The following is an 18711-nucleotide window of genomic DNA, read 5'->3' on the forward strand; positions in this document are numbered from 1 at the left end:
CTTAGGATATTAGCTGTCCAGATTAGAGTATGAGTTCACCAAGGTGTTCCTGCTTCACAGCAGCAATTGCACTGCTCATGTGTAGGTGTTCCAGTTCACTGCTAGGCTTTGAACGTCATGTCATGCTCCTTGGGTCTTTTGCAGCTTGACCTGGTAAGGGAGCTTTCCACAAAACTGAGGAAAGGCACCTCAACCACACATTTAACACAGATTAGACCCTTTCCCCTCCAAAGGCTGAAGGTGATGAAACAAGTGATTCCTGTATTTGGGAAGTCTACCTGAGTTCTCTCTTACTCTACCTTATTTGGAAAATTTCCTAATGGGTACTTTAAAGGAAGCTTTGTAAGTTTTTCAAACAGGCATAAAGCAGATCAGAACTGTTATTGTTACTGACAGAATTCCTGAAAAACAGTAACTTTATAAGATTCACTTAAGTCATATGCTTGTGATTTATTTTGTAAATACAGGTAACTTCGTGGCCAGCAGGTCGAGGGAGGTGATTCTCCCCCTCTACTCTGCCCTCGTGAGACCTCACTTGGAGTACTGCGTCCAGTTCTGGAGTCCCCAACATAAGAAGGACATGGACCAGTTGGAGAGGATCCAGAGGAGGGCCACGAAGATGATAAGAGGGCTGGAGCACCTTTCCTATGAGGACAGGCTGAAAGAGTTGGGGCTGTTCAGCCTGGAGAAGAGGAGGCTCCGGGGTGACCTTATAGCGGTCTTCCAGTACCTCAAGGGGGCCTACAGGAAAGATGGGGAGAGGCTGTTCAGGAGGGCCAGTTATGATAGGACAAGGGGTAACGGTTTTAAAATAGAGGGAGGTAGGTTCAGGTTGGATATTAGGAAAAAATTTTTTACCATGAGAGTGGTAGAACACTGGAACAGGTTGCCCAGAGAGGTGGTGGATGCTCCATCCCTGGAGACGTTCAAGGCCAGGTTGGACAAGGCCCTGAGCAACCTGATCTAGTTGGAGATATCCCTGTTCCTTGCAGGGGGGTTGGACTAGATGACCTTTGAAGGTCCCTTCCAGCCCTAACCATTCTATGATTCTATGATTCTATGATTCTATGAATGTTAAAAATAAGGACTTTACTAAACTGTCATTACAAACACACAAAAAATACAGAAATTATTCCCAATATGCAAGAATAGCCTGAATTTTAGCTCTTACTTAAGATACGGAAGACTCCACCTTGAGCTGCTGGTTGGGGCTTTGGATGACAATGACGATGATAACAACTACATTTTATAGACTGTAAGCTCAAGAGTCATCTTTAGTAAATAATTCGCGAAGTTATTGAAATATTATTTTTATCTTTGCAAGCCAATCTGCTTATTTTGACTTATGCTGGGAGTATAGCATAAATAATCAGAACTGCAAACTGAGTAAATTTTGTTAGAAAGAATATACCATGACTGAACTACAAGTGAACTACAATATACTATTTATTTGTATTAGTTCAATACGAAATTGAACTAATCAGGGGAATCAGTACAAAGCTATCTATTTTAGGTGGGCTCTAGCTGCTAGTACTTCTGTTGTCTTTCTTTTAAAGCTCCCTCCTGCCTCATTTTTTCGTTTTCTGACTGGGAAATAGTATCTGTAAGAGCAGTTGCTTATGGTAGTAAAACAGGCAAGTGTCGCCATAACTGTGAATTACTCTTAAGAGAAATCAGATTATTTCAATTTTTCAGTTATCCTCTTCTTTTCTAAATGCAGGTAGACTAAGATTGCCTCTCATTTTATTTGAAAGTTTATGGTCTAAAAACTTTGCTGTAGTCTTATTGTTAGCGAATTGATTTTTTTTTGCACATTTTTTAATCTAAGGATTGTGAAGTTCTTGTAGAATACTTGAAAGTTGTGTGCCGTAGAAAACTCTGTATTTTGAAGTGCCTCGCAGGTAATTAAAAAAACCTAGCCACTTGTGTGTGTGTAAGCAAAAGATTTGCTTGCATATGCTTTGAATAAGTTCTGGAAAGTATGCTCTCTCTAAATCTTGCTGTGTTACAAGAAAAAGTAATTTACAAGATCTGCTGTAAGTAATTCAGACTTTTTTCTCACCTTGAGATAAGCACGCTGTTTATAGTTTCTTCAGTTTGAAGAATGTTGTGACCACACTGAAGTCTGTGATGACTGCTAGTAGCAACATCAATCTATTTTTATGAATTACAGTCTTCTTCCCTCACCATCCTTACTTTCCTCCATTTAATAATGGTTTTCTTAATTTCAGTCGTGTGGAGAAGCTACAAAGTGTAAACCAAGATATTTGATTCCCTTTCCCTTTAATTGATATTTACCCAGACAGTATTTGCAAAACTAAGACGTACTGTTACGGGGAAAAAATACATTATTAAATAATCATTTTGTCTTACTCTTTGATTCATTCTTGGCAGAAAAGCTATACTGAGCATGAAATACCCGTCTGTGCTGAAAGTGGGACTTACGTGTTTTGAATGTTTTATTTTTAAATTTCTAAAATGTTGTTTACCTGTCCATCAAGAATGCAGGCTGAATGATAGGTATTTTTTGCATGTTTGTCAAGAAAAATGCCTCTCTGTTTTGAGGCTTATCAGGGCACTGAGAGGTGCAAAATCTGAGATTTTTGTTTTTATTTTTAGTATTATGGTTTAAACTAACAAAAGCACAACTCAGCAGCTTTTGCAATAACTTTTACCATTAATCGCTTTCATAAATAAAATCTCTATGACTTTTGCAGGAGGCAAATGTGAATACAAAATTTGGGAATGTAATGCAGACTGGGAGTAAAGTGTTTTAAAAAGTGAAAGAAGGGTTGATGAGGGGGAAATTTTCTACTTACTAGTGTGAAGTCATGTTCCAATTTGTAGAGAGCACCTGGGATTTTTACAAGTCCGATCCATTCCTGTTTATTCTTTCATCATGTTCTTTCTGAAAAAATCTGAGTGACGTTAGCTTAATGGTGTGTGGGATGTGTTATGCCATTACATTTGTAGTATCTCATGCAAGCAGCATGGAATAATATTGGGGATGCAAAATATTGGGAAAGTGGAGTGAACATTTGTGCAATGGTACGACAGAGAGGTTGTCAAGGAGGTTTTGTGACAACAGCAAATGCTTAGCCATCGTGGCTGGTAGAGTAGTATCTCCTCTGCTGTGAAATAACTGACAGATAGAGCTTGCTGAAGCTAACAGCACTCACAAATGTTGTACTATTTTGGATGCTGACACCTCCTTTGCATTATGGCAGTCATTCTGAAAAGTATTTTAATGGACTTGATTCATTGATTCCAGTAACGTGACGATTTCTGTTTCTCTTAGACCCATTTTTCATCATACCCTTTTCTCCGTATCCAGTTGCTCTTTCATGTTTTCTGCAAAACTGCTTGTGGAAAGAGATTTTCTTTAAATAGAAGCTTTCATGCAATCATTATTATTGAATCCTGTTTACAGTGTTCAGTTTTCTTTTTTACAATGCAGTTCTTTCACCGCTTTTCTCAACTTCTTTATTAATCGTCTACAGGATGGTTAGACGGGAGAACATGTTACGGGTAACACCATGTTGTTCACATATTACTGTGATAATGCAAAATGATTGTTTAGCCTGAAAGAAAACTGTATTCTGTGTGATACAGAGTTTCCTGAGGGCAAATATGCTTTTTTCCCCTTGTTATGTCTGTAGCTATTAGATAAATGTTGTCTGACCACGTTTAGTTCATTCTGCTCCATTTTTCCACTTACAATTTGCATAGTAGATTCTGTTCTCTTACATTTGTTTCAAAAATACCGTATTGAAGTGTAGAAACATGAATGTTCTCATCCTGACTTACAGCCTAAGCAGCTGAGCACACTAAATAAAAAGCTCCTTTCACAGCAGCTATTTTATGGGTATTATGCAAGATGTTCTGTGCTTTGATATAACAGCTCCTAAAGAAAGTGTATTGCAACATGAATTTATAGCAAAACTTTATGCACTTAGTCTGGTAAAACATGTTGGGGGTGGGGAAGAGAGCAAGCTGTTGTAAACTCCTATAAAGTACAGAAAACTTCTACTTTCCCTCCTTTCTAACAAGTGTAAACTATTGAGGTTAAGTAGGTGGGGCAACCGGAAGTAATTACTAAGGCCAGTGGCATTTTTGTGGTTTAATAAAGGCAGAGGCTAATTATTCAGTTTTTATTTAAGTGAAATGATGCCAAAAAGGAGGTTCCTGCAGAGCAGCTGCACTCCGTCAGTGTTACCCTAATTTACCACAGACACAACTGTCACAAACAGAACTTTTAAACTTGATATATAGCCACGAAAGTAAGGAGCCCTTTGTCTGGAGTGCATGCAGAAGAACTCCTTTATACAAATCAACCGGCAGATGACGGACAATGATGAAAATTTGATTCTTTGAAGTCATAATGGTCATTGAAATGTGTGAAATTCTGGTATTGAAAAGAGAGCGGCTAGCAAGACTCTAAATCCTGGGTGGTTGCTGGAAGCTTGCTGGGAGGTTTTTCTATGTTTTGACATCAACTTCCCATTGCTTGTTCCCTGTTTCCTTTATTAAAAAAAAAAAAGAAAAAAAAAAAAAGAGAGGGAGGGTGCTAAACAGTGGATAGTTGATAGTAGTTATGTACAGGTTTTTTTGTCTATGTATGGAAAGAAGTGTCATAGGAGAAACAGGACACCTTTATGCACACCTGACCCATCTATTCAAAACCACTTGTTCTCAGAGATACTTTGAATCATTTTGTCTCTTCCCCTTGAATTACAGATTTCCATTTCTTGTCCCTTTTGGAATTTGTGCTATTAGTGGAGTACTTCAGGAAATTCTCATTTCCTTTGAAAGTCATCTTCATGCTTTCATTGATACTGCCTCTGAGAATCAGTTTTTCTCCCTGCTGTAAAGGACATTTATCCTTTCTTATTACTCTTTCCCAAACAAATTTACCAGGCTTTCTGTCATGACAGGTGTTCTTAAATAGTGTGAGTTACAATAAAGACAAAACCTCTTCTTCATTTGTAAGCAATTAGATGTTATTTCTGTTGTTTGGAAAAGTGTTTTGTTCCTCTCAGCTTATTCCAAGAAGAGCCAAAATGCCTCAGAATTAGTATTTGTTGTTATTAAGAAAACCACCCTCTCTATATATATTAAGAAAAACAGAATGTCAGAATGCACCTTTTAGATGATAGCCTGTGTTAATTTTTAATAAAGCAAACCTATACAGTTCAAATCTCAAGTAATTTATATTGTCACCTTATTATTTAGAATTTTGAATGCTGAACACCTCACTAATATTTTAATATGCTAATATAGCAAAATTCAGTAGGGAACACTTGAAAAAAAAAGATATTAATGTGAAACCAGCTGTCAAAAACATCTTTGTTTTGGAAAGTTGATTCACAGGTAGTTTCAATGAGAACTTGAACTCAGAACAAAGCACTGAAGACACAGTAAAGAGTTCAACCCAGTGCAGCGTAGTTCTTTTCAAGTATTATATTGTTTTAATGGCATCTTGGAGCGGGAGCTTTAGCCCATTGAAATGTCGCTTAAAGGACAGGTTCTTCTGTCACTAGTTGGAGCTGTGTGGATGAAATGATCACAATAGAGTGTTGTAATGCATTTTAAAAGTGTGAGAAATCAGTTTGTCTAGACTAAGAGTGCGCCTACAGGGAATAGGAATTTTAGAGCTTCTGTGCTCTTTAGGTGTCAAGTATGTGATAGATGCCAAGCCTTTTTATTCCATATCTTTGGCAACAGCTCGGCTATGCTACAGTACCTTACATGTCTACAGCAAGCAAAAACAGTGATTTTATGTCAGGACAACTTGGGCTTCAGAAACCAGAAACTCATTGTCCTAACAACTGTCTGTTCAATTGCCAGCTTTAAAATGGGGAAGATATCAATAAACAATTGCTAGATTCCCAGAAGGCATGAAAACTTTAGCTATAATGAATCAAAGTATGAAGAGCTAGCAACACCATGTGTATATTTTCATTTTGGAAAGTAGGCAGGTTTTAATTTTCACCTTGAAAATATTTTTATGGGATGAATCCTGTATTATTAGTGAAATAACGTTGATTGGGAGCCAACTGAGTGCCCAGTGGTGGTTTTATTTTCATCCAGATGAACAAGTCTAGGCATTTCTTTTCTGCGGTTACCTCATAAAAATAGCATTTGCTGGTTTTTAATACTCTTTTTAGATTGCATTCTGTATGCACTAATGTGTAGTATTTTTATGATTCCCTGGTGTGGAGGCTTCAAAAGAGGAAATTGTATATATCCATGTTATTTAACATAGTATCTTACTTCAGTAATTCCATATAATTCCAGAACAATTCAAAAGCCTCTAAATCTGAAGCATAAAATTCAGAATGGACATACGATTTGCTGAGATTAATAATGGTGAAAAAAAATCATATTTTTGAGCTATTTTGAAGCTTGCATATTTGGAGGTATTTGATCATAACAAACCCAGAATTTTTGCATGTAGCAGATTATTTCAGTGGGGAAAAAGAGATTTTTTGTGTGAATATCCTTATGTTTTCTCAGTAGGCATGTTTGTTAAATACAGAAATAAAGGCTAGTATAGTGGCCTTTTCCTACACGTAGGCAGGCTGAAATGTTGAAGCCCCACCAAACTTTACTGTAGGTAAAAAAAGCTTTTTGTTAAACAAAGCACTTTGCCATTTCGAATAAGAAAACTTTAAGCTATTTCCTTCTAAAACTTTGGTTTAATTTTCAGCCGGCAGAAACGCCAGTCTGTCAGGAGGTGTTTTACATCCATGTTGCAACATTCCAGTGACTGGTAGTGTTTCTTTTTCATATCACTGCTGGACTTGTATTAAAAATAAACATTACTTGGTCCTAATGAAAGCATATATAATGGAATTGTTAAGATATTTTGACAGTTTCTTTTGGTAGTCTGGGTAGAAATGTCCGAAGTTGGAAAATTAGTGTGCATGCTTGTTTGTTTCCCCTGCTGTTCTAATTGCAAATACGAGTCAAATGCTTTAAACTTGCTCCCTTGTGTAGTTTTGAGGGAGTGATCTCCCCAAATCTATTTTCTGAACTAAAATGAAAAATGAGACTTGCTTCATTTCAAAGGATGATCTGGTGACAGCACCAAGAGCTTTTGAGTTTGCCACAAAATGAAATCCCACAAAGTTAGTAGCTACAGACATGTAAAGCCACAGTGTTTTATTTAAACTTGTTTGCCTTTTAATTCAAGTCATGGCGGTACTGGCGAGATGAGTTCAATATGCCCAAAGTTTTCCTGCAATTTTTTTGACTTTTACCAGTGTACTGTTTGTTCCTGGAGAGAGGAGAGGAGGGGAGGGCAGGGAGGGGGAGACCATTGAGCTCCCACTGGCCTTTTAAGTATGTAAGGAACAGGAGTAGTTCAGCATCCTTAGAGATGGATTTGATGTTTGATTTCACTCTTTGCTCTACTAGGGTGAACTGACAGGTTAATTTTATGTAATTACTGTTTAGTTTTTAAAGAGAAAGTTCACTTTGATTGTATCAGATGCTGCTGAGTGTAATTTTTTTACAGCAGTTCTTGTGAGGTTTTTCCCTATCTTATTCTTTGTTAAAGTCAGTTAATATTTTTAGGCTATTTTTGTGATTCTTCAGTTTTTATCTTTGTTAGGTTTATTTGTTGAGGGGCTGACAAGCCAAGCCTTAGTAGAGGGCATCCTACTACTGACCGTATACAATGTTACAAGCCTGTTTTTTTTTCCTTTGAAGGTTGGAATCTCCTGAACCCTTTTATCCTTCAGAAAAATACCAAAGAAACCTTACCAGTACCAAATATTCCTCTCTTGATCTTGAACATCAACAGAAGAGTTGACTCTGAAAAGTTGATATTCATAGCTTGAAAAACACGGGGTCAATTGTATGTAATAACTAATAGAGAATTAAGAGAGCTGAGTTCTAGTACCTGCTCTGCAGTCTCAAACAATCAATCACTTCTTGTGGGAGAGATAACCTCTTGCCTCATCCTTCACGCTAAGCATAGCTTCTTGAGTCCGTGTGGATGTTGATGCCTCTTAGTTACATACAGACCTCAGCCAAGCGAAAGCACTGGCGCTGCAGTACATAGTTGGCTGGCTAGGGTTTTGGCGAGTAGTCCTGTTCATGGGAAGTTTAGGCTCCTAATGGTAATGTAAAATTTTGAGATTTGTCGATGTTTCAATCTGCGCTCTAATATTTTCTTTAAGGGAGAAGGAAGAATTTATACATTTCCACATTGGTTTTAGTTGGTGCAAGTTGGAGCAGTGTTGACTTTGCAGCTGTAGTCAGAGAATGGGAGGGAATGTCCTGTCCCTTGTCTGTCACTAGCCGTTGTCTGTCTGGGAGATGAGCGAGTTCAGGTAATTGATCCATGCGAATTCTCAGCCAGGGGAAGCAGGATGATAGCAGCCCCAACATGTATCAGCTTCACTTTTATACAGCTGGACTCATAACATACTTTTCTGCTATTTTTTTTTCTTTTTTTGTAACTTACAAATGAAGCATGAAATTATGTTAAAAGCATAAGCAGTATTATTTTACAAGCCTTTTACATGAACCCTTTTTTAACAAGTTCCGTTGTGTTTTTCATAGGATATCACTGCTTTAACTGGTGTTCCAGAAGAACACATCAAAACCAGAAAAGTTCACATTTTTGTTCCAGCACGTAATGCAATGCAGGCAGGAGTTAACAATACAAAGAAATGGAAGATGGAATTTGATAACAGGGAGCGCTGGGAGAACCCTTTAATGGGCTGGGCATCTACGTGAGTAGTTTCTGAATTTGGAAAGACTTTTCTTCTACTTGTGGTTCTTAATATTCATGTAAATTGTAAGTCTGAAATGTCCCTTGTACCTGTAAATCGACTTGTGTTTTAACAGTATTTACGGTAAGTGGTTGGGTTCATTAGTTGTATGATTAATCATTTGTTATGTTTAAAAGCAGATTTTGGCTCACAACATCATCTGGAAGAGTTTGGAAAAAGTGTTAACAACCGGAAATTTCAACAATTACATTTATAGGCACGTTACTGTATGGCAGCATGAGGGAGAAAAGGTTATTAGTTACCTGAAGCAGTAAATCCTTCTCAGATGCATCTTTTAAATTTGGGTAAACATAAGATAACAATAATTAGCTTCTGGATTTTTTTTTTATAAAGTTTTATAAATATCCTGAAGATCTGAAATGAGGAGCCATAATTAATTAAAAAAACCCACCAAACCTGTTAAAATATTACACTGTTTGTGTTGCTAATAGTAGTAGTAAAAACTCTTAAATATGCCAAAATCCAGAAAACTGCTAATCTTAGCTAAATATGCTATAATTTGGACATGTAAGTATAACTTGGATGCAGCTAATTTCTTTTTTTTTTCCTCTATGTAAATATACTACCTACATTTTACAGTGTGGTTAGAATTCCTGTAAACTGTGAGGACTGTGCCAGCAATTCTGACAATATTGTGAGTTTGATTTGAGGCTGTCTTGTTTGAGGCATGTTCAGAAAAGTTAATTATTCTACATAAACAAAAATCAACCACTAGAGATTATTTTTGAAACTTCAAAAAGGATGCCTTGAAGTGTGTTGTTTCAATAATGTCTGGCTGCAGTCATATTAGTACTTACGATCAAAGAACACAAAATTCTATGAAAAAAAATAAAACCTTAAATGTGAAATAATTTGAGAATGCATTTTTTGAGATTTATTAACATTTTAAATCTGGTGACAGAATAAGTTATTTTTTCTTTTTTGTATTTATTTATACAATAAATGTATCCAGAAATATTAGTTTAAAAGAACTCTAAAATCAAGTCTTCATGTTATGTTGTTTTCCCATAAAGAATTGAGGAGGCTCACATCTGTAACATTTTGGTTGTAGTGGTATTGCAAAGCATTACGGAAGCCAAGCTCAACTATGGTTAGATGAGAAAAAATACTGAATATGAATTAAAATATTAATTGTATTAGAAGTCTGTTAAAATACCTATTTTAAAACTTTAAGCCTGCATATAACAATGACCTCATCTTAAGCACGTCCTGGGGTTTTTCACCATTTTGTCTTAAGCATATTTAAATTGCTGTTTCAGAGGATAAGATTTCAATGATTGAGTACAAGTATGCCTTGGGTAACTGGACGACTGCAAGTAGCTACGACATTTAGCAAGTAATGACCAGGTTGTTTCACAGGGCCTAAATTATTTAAGTGATAGACTGTTGACCAGGGATGCACCTTTCCCTCCTGTCTTGTGTGCCCCCCCAGTGTCTGCCCACTAAAGGGTGGTCTATCTATACCACTGCACAGATTATAACATTGCAGCAGGTGCCAGTAACACCTGCTTTAGTTCAGGCTCAACTTAACTTTCCTTCTCGTTCCTTTTGCTTTTCAGCTGACTTTAACCTCCCCAGGCAAGTTATTTTCTGGGTGGGATTTTGCGTGATCTCAGCCAAAACAATGGCTTTTAACCTTTCTGACAGTTATAACCATTTGTGCTAAATAAACCAGCTAGAAAAATGAGATCTGGTATTAAGAGTTTGCCTGTCCATTAGCTTGTCCTGGAGTGAGCTTATTGTGGGCATTTAAAAAGGAACGGTTGTTTTGAATTAATCCATCTCTGCTTGCATTTTTATTTTGGTGTAGCAAAAGGAATATTTCCTGTCTAAGCAAGCTCCAGGTAGGCCAAAAGCTAGTACTGCGTTGAGAATTTACACTGCTAGGTTAAGGGTTTTGAAAACTAGTGTATCTCTTCATTTTTTAAGAAATTCTCACAAAAATCATTAGTGGACATTCTGGTAATTTCAAATTACTGTTCAACACCCAGAAATTCCTAAGAAGTTTATTCTCTTCAGGTTTAATTTCTGTGAAGAACAGTTCTTAGAATTTTTTCCTGTTTTCTTTTGAATAATGTAATGGGATTACTGGATTAGAGCCCTTTAAAGTCTAGGGATTAGAGCCCTTTTCCTCTGAACTCAGTATACTTAATTACCTGCAGGTCTTTGCTATATTTCTGTCATTTTAAAGTCTTGTTTGCTTTTTTTGTTACATTTGTTGTTTCTTGGATATAGTTTTTATTCAGTGAGAATTACCTAGTTGTAGACCTAAATAAAATGGACTCATGACATTTTTTTTTTTAATTGGGAGGTTTCATTACAGGAATGCACATGCATCATTCTTGAGTACATCTTTTAATATAAAGCTGTAAACAAAAAAACATGGGAAGCGCATGATTTCCATTGTAGATCTCATAAGAGAACAAAATGTGGAATCCCAGTTTGTAGTGACCGGTAAAACAGTTTAGGGCTGGCATAGGAAATCCTGCAGCACTGCTGTTGCTGATGCTATCAGGACATCATACTGGCCATCCTGAACTCCAGGTTGCTCACAGATTATCACAAACTTGACACATGGATAGTTCCTTTATGGAAGGAAATCAAGAAGCTGTATTTAGATTGGGTGAAAGATGATCACACGTGAAATCAGAACAAACCATTTCTGTGCAATCCTGATTTCCCAACTGCCTCTCTTCTGGAAGGTTTTTGCCAAACTTGTGGTACTGAGGAGGCACCAATCCCTCGCTACACTTCAGGCTTAAACTTCTTTGTTCCCACTTAGTAGTATTGAGACAACCCCAATCATGGAAGAGAATGATAAGAAAAAGTAGTCAAATATTGCGGTATTTTGGGGTCATTTGATTCTCCACTGATCACGTCATGCACTAATTGTTAGTTCCTAATTCTTCTTACTGGCTTTATAAGAGGAATCTTGAAATGTCTTAAGAGAGCCCATCTTAGTGGCTTGTGAAAGTGTAATTTCTACCTTTATCCTCTTTGGTTGGTTGTTTTTTTTTTTAATTGAGGAATATATTGGATATATAGTGAACTCCGTTTTTCCATGTGTACATCAGATAAAATTACATTGTTGCCTTTGCTGGAAGCTAGATTCCCCCTCTTACCCTCCCCCTCTGCCAGTCACAGGCTTTGTTCTTCATTGTAGAGAGTTCAGTTATCTTTGGTTGCTTTTTCTCTTCATTTACCATTCTAGCTTCAAAGAGAGAACAGTTAAGAGGCAGCTCCTTCAATGGTTGCTATTTGGTCATGTCTTTCCAGCTGTCTCCCAGGCTCATGTGCAGTGTTGTCTCAGGGGAGCATTATCTAATCGTTGTGCTGCTACAACTGTATCTTATTTCTCTAAAAGTTTGTAGATTAATTTTTAGAACTCTTTTTTTTTTTTCATCTTTTGTCATTATTCTTAAATTGAGCTTTTATAGGAACAAATAAATCAGTTTGGTTTTTTTAACTGAGATTTTAATTTGTGTCAAAAAGCTTTTTGCTGTTTGGTTCCTTTCAGAAATGCAGTTGACGAATAGCTGATCATCTACAACTAACCACTGTGCATTTAGTTAGCTAGCAGTTTGCGTTTCTGAGCTTCGTTTTCAGTGGTGACCTGCTAGCTGCTTGCTGTACTGGAATAATTCATGAAGGTCATGTGACCTCAGCCAAAGAGGAACTGTTGAGGTTTTTTTAATGTAGTTTTCAGTCTCTGTTAATTCCTGCTCTGCTTACTTTGATATTCTGCTCTTTTCTGTATATGATTATTCTTCCCCTAGCTGCTCTACAGACTCCTGGTTTCCTTGAAATGTTCAAAATTACCATAAGCCTCCTGATCTTCCAAAAAGAGAGGGACTACACAGCTTCAAAAATCAAAAAGATTGTTACAGAGCACTTATTATAACCTCAGCAGGTGATGAGACATGTTTGTCTAATAAAAAACTTAAAACACTAATTTCTGCAAAGAGTTGGCAGGGAAGTTTAACAGACCGAGAGAGTGAAACAATACTGTGTAGAAAGCAAGTGTTAATCCTGGAAATAATTAAAAATAAAGGGATTTTGAATGGTCTGTGAGGTGGTGTACTACAAAAAGTTGTGTAATACAGCATTTGACTACCATTTGAGATACAGATATAAGTATTTTTTATTTCAAATGTGCCTAAAATTTGTCATCTGATTTATTTCAGAGCTGATCCTTTATCCAACATGGTTCTCACTTTCTCTACTAAAGAAGATGCCATTGCCTTTGCTGAAAAGAATGGTACGTATTGTACATATTGGGCATAAGGGATTCAGCTTTCTATAGGCAATCTTGATCTCAAAGTATTAAAAACAGAAAAAGGTCAGGATAAAGTACCTTCCCTCCACAAAATTGGTAGACCATTAGTGGTCTACTTGAGGAAGAGGAAAATGAGGGGGAATATTTCCCAGGGTGCTGAAGACGTTGAATCTAGGCCTTCCACTTTCTGGAAGAGTGTTCCAGCCTCTTAGCACTACTATTGCAATGCTTCTGCAAGTATCCATGTTTTGAATAAGAACTGAGCCTTGCTCAAGTCTTGGAGGAAAATTAATATTTGTACTTTCATAGTATCTCAGGCTGGCTGGGAGTCCCAGGTACATGGCAGTGGGATTTTTGCCTTATGGCTTGACATAAGGATCTGAATTCTAGTTAAGGAAAGACTATCAGAACCCTTGTGAATGTTTGATAATCAGAAAAATGAAAATTCAGTGACTACCAAGTAAGCTTGTTGGACTTTAGTTTTGGCCACATTGAAGAATGAATTTATCATAGAATCACAGAATACCTCAAGTTGGAAGGCACCCATAAGGATCAACTAGTCCAACTCCCTGCTTCTTGCAGGACTACCTAAAACTAAACCATATGACCAAGAACGTCATCCAGATGCTCCTTGAACTTTGACAGGCTTGGTGCCGTGACCAGCTCCCTGGGCAGCCTCTTTCAGTGACTGACCACCCTTTTGGTGAAGAACCTTTTCCTCATGTCCAGCCTGAACTTCCCCTGATGCAGCCTCGTTTCGTTTCCTCATGTCCTATTACTGGTGACCAGAGAGAGGAGATCAGCACCTCCCCCTCTCCTACACAAAGATGATCCAGGGGCTGGAGCACCTCTTCTACGAGGACAGGTCGCAGGAGTTGGGATTGTTCAGCCTCGAAAAGAGAAGACTTTGGGGGGACCTAATAGCTGCCTTCCAATACCTGAAGGCAACCTATAGGAAGGCTGGGGAGGGACTTTGTACAAGAGTGTCCACTGATAGGACAAGGAGAAATGGGTTTAAGTTGAAGGAGAACAGATTTAGATTAGATCTTAGGAAGAAATTCTTCAGTATGAGGGTGGTAAGACTTTGGAATAAATTGCCCAGAGAAGTTGTGGATGCCCCCTCCCTGGAGGTGTTCAAGGCCAGGTTGGACGGAGCCTTGAGTAGCCTGGTCTAGTTGAGAGGCGTCCCTGCCCATGACAGGGAGGTTGGATTAGATGATCTCTGAGGTCCCTTCCAGCCTATGCCATTCTATGATTCTATGATACTGCAAGCAGTACCCATAATAATAGCCTTTTGAATATTCAGCATTCTTTTTATGTGTTGGTATGAATTTCTCAGTGGATTTTTTTGTCTTTTTAAAATCAGTTTCATTTTCCTTAAAGAGCTAGGCTTGATGCTTTAGTGCTCATGGATGTGAGAAAGATTGATTGCACTGAGTTAAAGCCAGAAATAATGCCTTCCCTGTGGTCTACAGCTTTCAACTATATTTAGCTTGTGTAAATAGATAGTGAAGTTTCTTGGTCAGACCGAATTGTGCAAAGTTGTCAGATGGCTTACATTGTATGCCCCAAAAAACAGGGTAAGTCCGTTAACTTTTACAGTTCAGATGTTAAACTATTTAATGTGCAATTTATTTGCACATTTTAAGGTAAAAGCTTGTATTTAATTCCTCTATTCCTGTTTGAATGGGTCTCTTTTTTTTAAGTTAATATTCTTAATTTTATTGAAAAATAAATTGTATTCACGAAGAAATTAATAGTATCATGATACTTGCGTTGGATATACCAATTACTGTGCAATTTTAATAGTATCTTGTAATGTTTTGTGAACAAATACGAAATTTTGGGGGATCTGGTGTTGTGTTATTTATGCTTCTGCATTGTTCATGCTATTTCTATTTCTTGGAAAATACAGCCCGTAAGAGAAAAAAACTGAATCCTGGCCCAAATGTCACTATATTAATGAGCTACTTACGTCATCTCTTTGGACATGTTATATTTTGTCCTTTCAAAAGACAGATTCAAGTAAAATACTTAATTTGTTCAGTGTAGAAAGTTTATGCTTTTACTGAATTAGTAATGAATCTCCATTGTGTGGGAAAACTACAAAAAAAAATCTACCAACTAAACTAAGACTGTGACTTAGTATTACTAGTTCAATATTCACTTAGGTCGCACCCTTAATTTTACCATAATTGAGATTTACCAGACTTTTCTGTGGATACCGGCTTGCCCAAATTATTATTCTGTTTTTATTTAAAGTGGAGTAGTGTTATGTGTGTGGTATGTGCATAACATTTTCAGTGGTCATGGCTTCAGTGTCAGATGTAGCTGGAAATACAAATTTTACTATATTTTGTTCTGCTTTTAGACAGAAACGAGAAACTTAGGCTCACATTTACAATAGGACTTAGCTTCTAAACTGACGTGTGGTTGAAACACATCTTAAGTCTAGAAACACAAATATTTACCTCTTTCCTTCCCATTTGAACCAGCCAGGTTTTCCATTACAAAATTCCTTAAGAATCTTGAGTTTAATTTCTGCAAATCATAGATATTTCAGGTATTTTGATGCGATTGGGAAGTCTAAGAGTTCTTTCTTACCTAAGAACTTCAGGAACCTGAGGCAAGCTATCTTTCTGCCTGCCCCATCTGATGTGTTTTCTAATGTAGGAATAACAGCACTCAATACAGTAATGGGAGAGATCTCAATCCAAAATATGACAGCTGAGGATGGTCTGAAATTGAGGCAAGAAGGAAACACTTGTAACTGGATGAAATTAAAAGTTTAGCCCGTCAATCTGAATTATTTTTTGTCCTGTCTGACATCACCAAGGCAGTTTTTAAAAAAATACAGTTTTAGTAACAAAGATGGAGCGTTTTTCTACTCCACAGTAACTTTTAGTCGGGTGATGAGGGTGTTCTTCCAGAGACGATGAAATCTGCTTTCTACCCACGTGGCTTGTATGACAAGGTTCTGGGCAAGAATAACCTCCCTCACCATTGCGATATTTTTCTAAAGGTGGTCTCTGCACCCTGTCATGAGCAACTGAAGGTGCCTAACTCAAGGAAACTTCTCCAGAGCGTGAAACCTTATCACATATGGTGGCCTCCTGCAATCTGAAGTTAGATGTAACTAACTTGATGGATTTTGGATAGCTATGGCAGCCCAAGTCATTGTGCTGGCAGTTGCAAATCTCTTTTGGAGGCACTCGGCTCCTCTCTATCTAGCATATAAAAAGATGAAGCAATAACTTGGGGCTGTAGATTCCATTCCAGCAGCCAAGTGCCTCAAAGTTAGGTGTTACTATGTTGAATGTCGCAATACCACAGTCTGTCTCTGGATCGAGTTCTGGCTGTTTACTCAAGCTTATATTATTAATAAGAACAGGAGACAAAAGCCAGTGTTCTCACAGATGTTTATTCCAGTATTTCTTACGGAGAATAGTTTGCTCGGAAATTAAGATTGGTTCAGCCTAATAAACATGAATAAAATGTTTGTGTGACATTTATGAATACATAAAATTGAGGCCCAGTGACATGGCAGCTTACGTATCTTATGAAACATGTTTTGATGTGTAGATGTATCTTGAGTGTTTTCTGTGAACATCTTAAATGTAGAAATTCAGATATATGTTAAACCTTTTAGGACGTGGCAAGTTTTTGTTTTAAAACTGAGGAAGAAAATTTTATCTTATTAGTATCAGTTAAAACTACATACTTAACCACTTCTAGCTTTAACTCAGGTATCTCAACTTTGAGTGAAATGTTGCAGCTAAAGAGACCAAACTTTGGAATACTGAGTGCTGCCCTGGCAACTTTCCAGGCACCTGGAGACTGCAACCAATTTGCATTTTGATTTACATAAACACTAATGTCTCCACCTCCTCTTTTCTGACATTTTTTAGCATTTCTCTTGCTTAACTATCCATAATTTACTTGTCTTCTATCACTTCATTCCCTTTTCTTTACTCCTAATTTTTTATGTTCTTATAAAAATGTGAAGTATTAAGCTCCTTTCTAATGCTGAAGTTTTTTCTTTGCTCTTGCTTTCTTTGGTCCTCCCACCCTTCTTTTTTCTCCAGCTTTCCAAGATCTCCATTCTCTCCCAGCCTTTTGGATTGATCTTCTGTATGCTATTTTTTCCATATTTCCTTATCTTTATTTTCATTTCCTGTCCCGACATATACAGAGCCTTAGTGCTTCTGTGATGCTATGGAGTTGTGGAACCAACCCTACAGGACAGTCAGTGGACCTGTTGGGCTTTTCGCTGGTAACCGTCAAGTTTTTTGCAGGAGTAAAGAAAATAGAGGTACATAGTATGATGAAGTCTTACTAACTGAGTGAACAGGCATGTGTCACGTCTATGGCATTTCAGTATTCTCTGCTGTCAACTACAAAGGAAAAAACTAGTGGATGCCTATATGGAGAAAAAAAATAAAGTTAAAAGGTTTAAGTTGCATTTGTGCTATATTGTATGCTGAGAATATTTAGAATTGTCTTTGTTTCTTGTCTCCCCCCACCATTTCCCCTGTAACCTGCAGGCTGGAGCTATGACGTTGAAGAGAAGAAGATTCCAAAACCTAAATCCAAGTCTTATGGTGCAAACTTTTCTTGGAACAAAAGAACAAGGGTGTCTACAAAATAGGTTGGCATTGGCTGTCTGACTGTGAATAAAGTCAGCTGTGCTGTATTTATAGTCCATGTATAATACATCTCTTAATCTCCTAATAAATTCGACCTTTAAACTACAGATGCATCTTGTGATGTCTATTTAAAATGTTTTTGATGTCTCCAATTGAACCTGTTACAAACTTCCCTATAAATAGAGGAGATTTGGAGTGTTCATACTTCTAAAAAATTGCTGTACTAGGAATCTATCAAAAGGAATGTTCGAAATCATCTGCAACTTTAAAGATTATGGTTTATCTTTGATGGTAATTCTATATTCACTGTCTTGTTTAAACTTACCAGCCTTGCATATACAAATTCTCTCAATAGAAGCTGGGGTTTTTTCTTTCTATTCAAAAGAAGTTTGTCAAGTAAGGAGCCAAGTATAATATATAAAACTTAACATTAGAGTATAACTTAGACTATTCTGTATAAATGTTTACTATATAATCTCCTTTCTGCCCAAATTAATATTGTCAATATTCCATAAGTATTCATGACTGGAATAGAAAGCACTGGTTTTTATGCTGGATATGGGGGAGGTTTAGTCCAAAAGATTTGAGATTGCAATGGTATCTCTGTGGTGCTCTTCAAAAATGAAACTAAGCCAGTTAAATATTCACAAATTAAGTCAGAATAGCATCGAGTGCCTCACACAGCATCAGTATATAGTGATTATATGATTATAATTCTGGTTTTTTATTGTTAGTTACATGTTTATCTTCATTGAAGTTTCCAGTTGCCTAACAAAAGATGTGGTGATAGCAACTCAGCCTTAAAATTGAATACGTAGCCTAAACTCAGTTTGTCTTACATGGCATGAAATCATTAATTTTAATAATACACAATATTGTGTTTGAAATCCTTGGTTACATATCCACGTTTTTTGATTTATTCACTTTAACTACTTAACAAATCAAAATACCAACATGTGATCAGTTAAATCTATTACAAATTGGA

General features: G+C 37.0%; 1 protein-coding gene across 2 annotated transcripts in view; it reads left to right on the top strand.

Moving 5' to 3' along the window:
• Positions 1-17831, top strand: part of NDUFS4 (NADH:ubiquinone oxidoreductase subunit S4) — a 53616-nt gene extending 35785 nt beyond the window's left edge. The window contains exons 3-5 of one of the 2 annotated variants that reach the window (XM_086629585.1): positions 8572-8744; positions 12989-13062; positions 17625-17831. In XM_086629585.1, the coding sequence (XP_086485711.1) occupies positions 8572-8744; positions 12989-13062; positions 17625-17728 (351 nt within the window). In that variant the 3' untranslated portion in view covers positions 17729-17831. Of the gene's footprint in view, positions 1-8571; positions 8745-12988; positions 13063-13725; positions 13923-17624 lie in introns of those variants that run through there. The other variant, XM_086629584.1, reaches the window with a different exon arrangement.
• Positions 17832-18711: the final 880 nt, after the last annotated feature.

Source organism: Tauraco erythrolophus, chromosome Z (genome assembly GCF_009769465.1).
Source record: "Tauraco erythrolophus isolate bTauEry1 chromosome Z, bTauEry1.pri, whole genome shotgun sequence".
Taxonomy (NCBI): domain Eukaryota; kingdom Metazoa; phylum Chordata; class Aves; order Musophagiformes; family Musophagidae; genus Tauraco; species Tauraco erythrolophus.